The 10,465-nt window shown below is 50.9% G+C and overlaps 1 protein-coding gene and 1 long non-coding RNA gene across 2 annotated transcripts; one reads left to right on the forward strand and one right to left on the reverse strand.

Annotated features, from left to right (window-relative positions):
* The first annotated feature begins 1,930 nt into the window (after window positions 1-1,930).
* Window positions 1,931-9,923, forward strand: LOC135251847 (cilia- and flagella-associated protein 91-like). Its single transcript, XM_064329680.1, has 9 exons — window positions 1,931-2,192; window positions 2,918-3,095; window positions 4,069-4,226; window positions 5,670-5,852; window positions 6,313-6,446; window positions 6,816-6,920; window positions 7,160-7,231; window positions 7,515-7,661; window positions 9,324-9,923. Exons 1-9 carry the CDS (start codon window positions 1,970-1,972, stop codon window positions 9,399-9,401), a joined length of 1,278 nt encoding a protein of 425 aa, XP_064185750.1. The 5' UTR covers window positions 1,931-1,969; the 3' UTR covers window positions 9,402-9,923.
* Window positions 6,243-7,648, reverse strand: LOC135251850 (uncharacterized). The gene is made up of 2 exons (XR_010329212.1): window positions 7,572-7,648; window positions 6,243-6,526 (listed from the first exon to the last, which is right to left on the reverse strand). It is a non-coding gene; the product is annotated as an uncharacterized LOC135251850 (long non-coding RNA).
* Window positions 9,924-10,465: the final 542 nt, after the last annotated feature.

Genomic DNA, 10,465 nt, shown 5'->3' on the forward strand with positions numbered 1-10,465 from the left:
AGGGTTCTGACTACCTCGCGGACATTGCGGGGCAACAGAAACCGACAGCGGCTAAGGAGGGAAGCAAAACCCCATGACCATGCTCCAGAGTCAGCGGAAATAATAAACTGTTACGATGCATCCCTAGAGGTTTGATATTAAAGGTCGAGTGACTGCAGAAATACTGCAAAAAAAGGTATTCCGGATGCAGCATTCTGACAATTATTTCTAGAAAGTTCGGTAAAATGATTACGGTCGTGTTTTCAACGAGGTGCACACACTAGTGTGACAACTTAAGGACGAATGTGACGAGGTTAGTTTGCGCAACAATGACATCAATAAGAAATGAACTATGACGTCACAGAACAGGGCAATGGCTTGACTTCAAAGATCGCTGACCAAAAATGATCAGTACGTTAAATTTCAGCTTTGTGTTTTTGTGTTTTTATACCCACTCAAGAAGACTTTAACTTTTGTTCTTTATTAGTTATCTGACCGAAGGCTCCTCTATCAACTCTTAACAGCTCACCCAAGTGAAAATGTAAGTTTTTTATGATATTACTACTGGCCAAACAAATACAGGTTAGAAAACGCACAAAACATTCAAATTGTTTCAAACGATACTGACATGACAGCTATATCACAGAGCAGCTAGCTAATTAGCCATCCGTTACGTCATAGTTATTTTTTGTACCCGGACAGCTGGCTATAGTTCGGGCGCAACACCTACGTGCTTTGCGAGCCATCTGGACACAGTCACGGTTATAACCAAAAACATATGGCGTTAGCCAAGGAGGCAGGAGTTGCTCTGCAAGACTTTTTCCATTAACCTATAGTTCTAGGCTACATTTAGATTTAGTCCTCATTAGAGTTGCCCTTACACTCACTGTGAATGTTGTTAACCAGGCCTGACACTGTTGCGCGCAGGAGCGGTGGATGTGCTTAATGTGTCCTCTTCCCTCGTTAGTTGCCATGGCTAAGAGCACCTGCGAAACTGAATTTAAAGTAATTCAATGTTTCATTTATGCAGTGATTTTGTGCCTTTCCGTGATATGCTCAAAGGCACAAATTCCCCGACGCATAGCCTAGATGCTGCAGAACTCAGCTGTAGAGCTGAGAGCGCAGCACAGTGTGGGCGGCAGTGTAGCACAGTGGGTAAGGAACTGGACTTGTGACCGAAAGGTTCGATTCCTGGGTAGGACACTGCCGATGTACCCTTGAGCAAGGTACTTAACCTGCATTGCTTCTGTACATATCCAGCTGTATAAATGGATACAATGTATTTTTAAAAATTCTATGTAAAAGTTGTGCAAGTTGCTCTGGATAAGAGCGTCTGCTAAATGCCTGTAATGTAATGTAAAAACTTGAAGTACTCCTCTGGCTGTTAGCAGTGTAAGCTCCCTCAGCCCAAGGCTATTAGCCTGGCGCGCTTGGCACACTCGAACCCCCCCGCGCCACTGCGACTTCCACGCTCCCCCCCGCGCCACTGCGACTTCCACGCTCCCCCCCCCCGCGCCACTGCGACTTCCACGCTCCCCCCCCGCGCCACTGCGACTTCCACGCTCCCCCCCTCCGCGCCACTGCGACTTCCACGCTCCCCGCCACGCCCCGCCCCCAGCGCCACTGCGACTTCCACGCTCCCCCCCCCCCGCGCCACTGCGACTTCCACGCCCCCCCCTGCCACTGCGACTCCACGCTCCCCCCCCGCGCCACTGGACTTCCACGCTCCCCCCCCCCGCGCCACTGCGACTTCCACGCTCCCAACCCCGCGCCACTGCGACTTCCACGCCCCGCGCCACTGCGACTTCCACGCCCCGCGCCACTGCGACTTCCACGCCCCCCCCCCCCCCAGCGCCACTGCGACTTCCACGCTCACTCAAACCCCCCCGCGCCACTGCGACTGTGGGACACGCACTCGTCATGTCGCCCGTCTTGTCTCCGACAGCCAGAGTCAACGGTCCCGTCGAGAGAGAGAGCAGCGGACGACACGATGGCGGATGAGGACGGCGAGCTGCGGGCGTCCGTCTCCGCCCCGGCTGGGGGGGGACAGCCCAAAACCGGGGAGGAGCCGCTGGGAGCCCCCTCTCACTGCACGGCAGACACCCAGACGGAGTTTCGGGAGAGCGAGGCCCAGACCGAACCCTACGCCCCCAGATATGCGCCCGGTCCCGGGACCCCCCCGGAGCTGCTGACCCTGGCTTCTCTGAAGACGGGTAAATGCACTGCCCCCTGTGGGTGCACAGAAAAAACATTCACCGTTTGAACAAATCCGATATTTTACGATAATAGGCTAGTACTTTGCATCCCATTTGATTTTTTTTTATCATAATGTTAATTCTGTTAGTTTGAACTCACCGGTCTAAAGCAGAGGCAATGTCAGACACCACTGGCCTAAAGCACTGCAGCTCAACAGAACTGCGCTGTATATTTATTGACTTTTTTGTGTGGATGTACAGTAATTTCCAAGATGACTGTGTATTACAATAGAGTTCCTCTCACTGTATGGCGTGTGTGATCCTTGCATGCATGTCTCTCTCTCTCTGTCTCTCCCTCTCACCCTCTCCCTCATTCCCCCTGTCTGCATCCCTCTCTCTCACTCACTCCCTCTCTTTCACTCCCTCCCTCCCTCCCTCCCTCCCTCCCCCTCTCTCTCTCCCTTCCTCTCACTCACTCACTCCCTCTCCCTCTCTCTCTTCCCCCTCTCCCTCTCTCTCTCCCTCTCACCCTCTCCCCCCTCTCCCCTCTCTCCTTCTCACCCCCTTTCTCCCCCCTCTCCTCACTCTCCCTCCCTCTCTCTCCCCCCTCTCTCTCTCTCTCCCTCTCACCCTCTCTCCCCCTCTCCCCCTCTCTCCTTCTCACCCCCTCTCTCCCCTCTCCCACTCCCTCCCTCTCTCTCCCCCTCCCTCTCCCTCTCTCTCCTCTCCCCCCCCCCCCCCAGGGCGTGGTCTCCCCCCCGGGCTGACGGAGGTGGAGAAGCTGGAGTTCGCCCGCAGGAGGCGTGCCCAGGAGATGCTGCTCCCGCCCTTCAGTGACCTCACACAGCTCGCCAAGCGGGAGAGGATGATGATGGAGATAGAGGGGGAGAGGTGGACGTGCAGGGAGAGAGAGATCCAGAGGTGAGTGTGTGCGTGGACGTGCCCGGTGGGGGCGCTAGAGAGGTGCACATACAGGGAGGTCAGAGGTGAGTGCGCGGGCGTGGCACCTGCGTTCAGAGTGCCAGAGCGAATAAGCCATCGCTCCTGCGGTTGCGTCGCTCCCCTCCGAGCTCCAGTCCCGGATAAGAGAGAGCTTTTCCTGCATGAACAGCCCATCGCTGCTGGGCCCAGAAACCGCCCCAAGTTCTTATAGTGGATTACGCTTTTCAGCTGAACGTTTTGTGCGTTTTGCGCTGTATAATATGGCCAGGCGAGTGTGCCACTTTACAGGTGGAGGTGCACTGAGGGCTGTACTGCATGACATCACTTCATACGAGCATCGCTGTTACGTTTTATAGGACAACGTTTTTAGTTTTATTTGTGGTGTATTTTACGATGACATCATCTGTGTTTTTTGAATGTTTATCTGCGCTCACTCCATGTAATTTGGATAACCCAAAGGTAATGGGGTAACCTGTAGTTTATAAGGTCTGTGCATCAGAAACTTAGCCAAGGGGGGTGGAGGGTGTTTGGGCTTAACCCCCCCCCCCTCCAGAATACATGCATGCACAATATGTGAAAGAACTTGAATGTGTCCCTGCCTCCAAATTTCCAAATGCACAATCACCAGGAAACTGGAAAAGTGATCATCCACTCCCCCCCCCAACCCCCCGCCTCAAACTGGCAGTATACCTGTAAATAAATAAATAAATAAATAAATACATTTTGATTGACAACCAACCAGCTTCAGGCTCGGTTAGCGCCTCCTCGCTAAAGGACACAACAGCTGTGCCCCTACCAGGAACTGAACTTGTGCTCTCCTCAGCCACTACAAACTACCACCCGTGTACTGAGTACTGACGCCCCCCCCCATGCCCCCTCTGCTCCACCCCCACCCCTACCCCCCCATGCCCCCTCTGCCCCCCCCACCCCTCACCCCCCATGCCCCCCCCAGGCAGCACGACGCCCGGTTGGACCAGCTGTCCCAGCACCTGTGGCAGCGGGAGCAGCTCCAGCAGAACGTCACCAACAAGCGCCTGGAGAATCGCTTCGTCCAGCGCCAGCGCGACAAGACCGCCAAGATCGAGAAGCTGCACAAGGACTACTTCTCCTGTGAGTGCAGTCTGCTACTAACAGACCTCGTCTGCAGTCTGTGAGTCTGCGAAAACAAGGACTACTGCTCCTGTGAGTGCAGTCACACTAACAAACCTCCTCTGGAGTCTGTGACTCTGCGAAAACAAGGACTACTGCTCCTGTGAGTGCAGTGTGCAGATAGTGCAGAGTGTCTGAGACAGGCCCTTGTGATATATGTGTCTGAGACATTCCCCTGTGATATATGTGTCTGAGACACACCCCTGTGATATACGTGTCTGAGACACACCCATGTGATATGTGTGTCTGAGACAGGGCCCTGTGTTATATGTGTCTGAGACACACCCCTGTGATATATGTGTGTCTGAGACATGCCCCTGTGATATATGTGTCTGAGACAGGGCCCTGTGATATATGTGTCTGAGACACACCCATGTGATATGTGTGTCTGAGACACACCCCTGTGATATGTGTGTCTGAGACACACCCATGTGATATGTGTGTCTGAGACACACCCCTGTGATATATGTGTCTGAGACACACCCCTGTGATATATGTGTCTGAGACACACCCCTGTGATATATGTGTCTGAGACACACCCATGTGATATGTGTGTCTGAGACACCCGGAATGGTGAGACGGCCCTGTGATATGTGTGTCTGAGACAGCCCCTGTGTTATGTGTGTCTGAGACAGGGCCCTGTGATATATGTGTCTGAGACACCCCTGTGATATGTGTGTCTGAGACAGGGCCCTGTGATATGTGTGTCTGAGACAGGCCCTGTGTTATGTGTGTCTGAGACAGGGCCCTGTGATATATGTGTCTGAGACAGGGCCCTGTGTTATGTGTGTCTGAGACAGGGCCCTGTGATATATGTGTCTGAGACAGGGCCCTGTGTTATGTGTGTCTGAGACAGGGCCCTGTGATATATGTGTCTGAGACAGGGCCCTGTGTTATGTGTGTCTGAGACAGGGCCCTGTGATATATGTGTCTGAGACACACCCCTGTGATATATGTGTCTGAGACACACCCCTGTGATATATGTGTCTGAGACACACCCATGTGATATGTGTGTTTGAGACAGGGCCCTGTGATATGTGTGTCTGAGACAGGGCCCTGTGTTATATGTGTCTGAGACAGGGCCCTGTGATATATGTGTCTGAGACACACCCATGTGATATGTGTGTCTGAGACAGGGCCCTGTGATATGTGTGTCTGAGACACACCCATGTGTTATGTGTGTCTGAGACAGGGCCCTGTGATATATGTGTCTGAGACAGGGCCCTGTGTTATGTGTGTCTGAGACAGGGCCCTGTGATATATGTGTCTGAGACAGGGCCCTGTGTTATGTGTGTCTGAGACAGGGCCCTGTGATATATGTGTCTGAGACAGGGCCCTGTGTTATGTGTGTCTGAGACAGGGCCCTGTGATATATGTGTCTGATGTGTCCCTCTCTGCTGTCAGCTCTCAGCAGGCTGATGGACAGCAGGCGGGATGTGGGCGGGGTGCTGGAGACTCATAAGATCATGAAGGAGTACTCAGCGCAGGCCAAACGGGTGTTTGGGCCCCGCCCGCACAAGAGCCACGCCCCCGACCTGGACGCCCTGCTGCAGGCTGTGAAGAGCAAGTACCTGGGCAGCTACGAAGGTCAGTACCTGATCACCTATGAAGGTCAGTATCTGAGAACCTCTGGAGGTCAGTACCTGGGCACTTACAAAGGTCAGTACCTGGGCACCTAACGAAGGTCAGTACCTGAGCACTTATGAAGGTCAGAACCTGGGCACTTACGAAGGTCAGTACCTGGGCACCTAACGAAGGTCAATACCTGAGCACTTACAAAGGTCAGTACCTGAGCACTACAAAGATCTTACCTGGGCACCTAACGAAGGTCAGTACCTGAGCACCTATGAAGGTCAGTGCTCTGGAACTGACCTTTGTAGGTGCACAGGTACTGACCGCCGTCAACCATTGAGTCATGAGGTCGCCAATGGCTTCTTTTCAGCACACCCCACAGGCACAGTTCACACAGACATGAGGCAGAGGAAGACCTTTTTAATGTGTAGCTTTAGCAGGGCAGACCGCGTACGTACTCATTTCTCACTGGCAGGTCTGATGGAGCTGGAGGCCCACATCCCACCCTCGGTCACTGAGCTGTGCATCAGCGCGCCCAAGCCCAAGTCCTTCAAGGGCTTCGTCAAGCGCACCGATCGGCAGGAGCTGAAGCTGATGAGGATACAGCAGGTACTGCACACCCGGAGAGCATCGGGCCATGGGCCTCTCTTCTGACTGGGTCACAGAAAGACTGGGTAGATCCTGCTTCACTGGTCATGTGGGTGTAGAATAGAATAGAATGGAATAGAATAACACTTATACATGGATAGTGTACACGGGGCTAGTGGCTGGTGTCTAAATGGACTGAGCAACAGTGTTTTAAGAAGAAAAAAAGTTGTGACATTGCAGTGTTAACCGCAAAGAAGCTGTAATATGGTGAGAGTGAACGAGCTGAAGTGGTGCCAGCAGTGTGGAGTGAAGTGCCGGGTCGCTGACTGAACTCTCTAAACGTGTCTGAGCTGTGACCCTCGGTGGGGGGGGGTGCCCCTCGTCCCACAGACCCTAAAAGCGGAGAAGCTGAAGGTGGAGGAGAAGCCGTACCGGTTCCTGCGGCGGCTGGAGAAGCCCCGTTTCCCCGCCCTGGTGGCCGAGCACCTTCCCGAGGTTCGGCTCCCCGCACCCCCACTTCCATTTCAGACTTTTATTCTGACACGTCCGAACGTAGAATCACTGAACCTGTCCTCTGCTAGCCTGTATCGGGGGTGTATGCTCCTGTTGTTGTTTGAGCCCACGTTCATTTCAGACTTTTATTCTGACATGTCCGAACATAGAATCACAGACACTCTGCCTCTGTATGCTCCTGTTGTTGTTGTTGCATAATTTATATATTGACATTCTTGTAGGATGATGAGGAAGACGATCTGCCCATCATCTTCCTACAGAAGGCTTTGAAAGGAACATCTTTCATGGCCTTGGTGAGTTCTGTGTGAATGTGGAGTAGAAATACTGAGAGTCGTGTTTCTGATGGACCTAAAGCAACAACGCACATGCACATCAGTTACCTCAGCATTCATACATGACAGTTAATACAGCACTCCCAAAACATTTAGAAAGGGAGAGAGAGTGTGTGTGTGTGTGTGTTTACATGTATGAGCATGTGTGTGTGAGTGTGTGTGTGTGTGTATGAGTGTGTGTGTGGGTGACTGTGTGTGAGTGTGTGTGCATGAGTGTGTGTGTTTATTTATTCTCTTATTGCAGGTGTATGAGGGCAAGGAGAGGCGGTTGGAGCTGATCCAGGAGCTGCGCAGTACTCACGCTCTCCAGCAGGGGGAGCAGGAGCTGCAGAAGGCTGAGAAACAGGCCACACTGGCCCTGCAGAGACAGAGAGAGCTGCAGCATCACAAGGTGAGAGAAAAACACACAGATCATTACACACAGATCACCATATCATTACACACACACACACATATCCCAATATCATTACACATACACACACACACACCCACACACCGCACTATCATTACGCATACACACACTCACACATCGCAATATCATTACACACACACACGCACGCACACAAGGTGAAAGAAACTTTCCATATAACTGAGATCACTGTACACACTGAGATCACCACATAACTGGGCTCACCAGTTTCTCTCTCACATGTCGCACAAGGATTTAAACTCGAATTTCAGCTGTTATCCTCCAGGCATCCCAGTAGGCATAGTCAAGTGGCTGATTACATAACTGAGTGGCTAAATGTTTTTATAAAACCACCAGTTTTCCCCTCATATAGGGAGAGCGAAGGAAAGATTAGGGGACACGGACGGAACGTCAAATGCACGATAAAAAAAAGCGACCCTTTAAATGAACGAGTGCAAAACTGGCCACCTGCAACAACACAGCTGCGCGTAAGTTTACTTTGTCAAATTAAATCACGCAAGGAAGATTTGAGAAAAAAAAAGATGAATAAACAATAAAAAAACAAACATCAGCGGTGACCTGAGTTCTCCGGGGAGAAGACAGGCTCGAGCGGTGACCGGGTCGGCGTTCAGGATGTAATGGGTGCGTTGTAGAATGTAAATATTCAGCCGGAAAAGGGGGACAGTCTAAAATTACATGCAGTTTTAAACAGGCGTGTGAGTGCAGCAGGGCAGTCCCATCAGACAGACAGCTTCGACTGGGGCGCATGCCGCAGACAGCTGCCATGCATAAAGAGAAAATTACAACAGCCAATCAGAACAGCCGACTGTGGTCGACACGAATCAGCACACGGGACAGATAATCGTATGAAATATTCTTTGTTCAAAGAACATTTTCCACTACTGTGACTGGAGAAGATTTCCAATGTGATACACTGTACAATGCTGCCATAGATTACTCCTCAGTTGTGGATGGCATCAAAATAATTCTTTAAGGATTTGAAGGTTGATTTTGTGTATTGCAATTTGTTATATGTTAAAAGCATGGGAAGATGTCCATAAATGCTTGTTTCCATATTCCGGGCATTTTTAAGTTGCAGTGCCCACAATGTTTTGCTGGCAGTTAATATATGAGCATGTAATTTGGCTAATGTTGACAAAAGCAAAATAGTTTTTATCCCAGATTTGTGGAACTAGAGATAGACATCACACCGAACACCACTGCGCAGACATTGCACCGAACACCACTGTGCAGACATCACACCGAACACCACTGCGCAGACATTGCACCGAACACCACTGTGCAGACATCACACCGATCACCACTGCGCAGACTGCACAGACATCACACCAAACACCACTGCGCAGACATCACACCGATCACCACTGCGCAGACATCGCACCGAACACCACTGCGCAGACATCACACCGAACACCACTGCGCAGACATCACACCAAACACCACTGCGCAGACTGCACAGACATCACACCGAACACCACTGCGCAGGCTGCGCAGACGTCAGAAGGGCGATGGAGCCGCAGGACACCAAGTTCAGAGAATAAAACTCTTCAGAGAATTCGCCGGAGCGGTTACTGTGTAACTGTGCATGCACCTGCCCCCCCCCCCCCCAACCCCCCCCTTCAGGAGTCAGAGGCCATCGGCTACCGGTGGGGCATGGTGGGCAAGGTGGTGGCGGACATGTTGGACTTCCTGTCGGAGTAGCTGCCTCGCGCGGAGGGTGGGTGTACTTCCTGCCCGGTCAGAGAGGGACTGGCGGGAGACGGAAAGGAAGAGATAAGAGAAGAAAAGCAAAGGAAGTGAGGGAGGAGAGAGGGAGGAGAGTGAGGGAGGAGAGTGAGGCCGTTCCTCCTGTTTTTCCTTCTCTCTGTTTTCTCTGCTCTGGAAATGCGTGCCTCAGTCCTGGCTCACACTCTGTGTACCCTTATTTCCTTTTTTAATAAAAAAAAATAAACAAAAAAAAATCTTAACAGCATCAGCAGAAACAAGGAACTATTTATAATCCTGCTGGTGTGAAAAAGCAAGAGATGGCAGGGCACTTTAAAAGCCTTTTTATTTTAACAGCTTTTCTATTTAACAGGTTTGTGTTGTGTTGTGTTGTGTTGTATCAATTCACGGTGATTTTCTGAAGTATATCCACTAATTATTGTCAGTAACTTTTGCATTTAACGAGGGCAACCCCAGCTGTGTAACTTGTGTTTACAAATAAATGTGCTTGAAACATCGCTTACAGGAGCAGACCCAAATAATGTATGCATGGACAGGTGCAAAGGGTACAGGTGTGACCATACACAGTAAAATATCCAGCCTTAATTCCACTCTTAACAGTGTTAATAACTCATAACACATAACATTTTGTCCCACTCTTGAATGTGGGAACCAACCGTCATCTATTTACATTTCATTACCACTCTGCATTTTACTGTGTACGCCGTCCTTCGTGCGAAGGGCGAAGAAACTGCGGATCTACGGGGCAGTTAAGCTTCATTACTGTCCCTTGTTTTGTTTTGTTTTGTTTTTTCGGCAGCTCTGCGACCTCAGGCTCTTTAAACCCAAGAGCTATAATAAAAAAAATAAATAAAATAAAATAAATTTCAATGCAGTTCTCGGACACAAGGCCATTAACATGATGTCACTGTATGTCAATGTAGACCCCCCCCCCCCCCCCCCAATGTAGATCCAATCCTACCACAGTGTTAGCTGGGACATGCAAATGTGTGTGGGGGTGATGCTCATTGATGCAGTCTCAAAGTGTGCACTCTGTCACC

This window comes from Anguilla rostrata, chromosome 3, assembly GCF_018555375.3.
Source record: "Anguilla rostrata isolate EN2019 chromosome 3, ASM1855537v3, whole genome shotgun sequence".
Classification (NCBI taxonomy): Eukaryota; Metazoa; Chordata; class Actinopteri; order Anguilliformes; family Anguillidae; genus Anguilla; species Anguilla rostrata.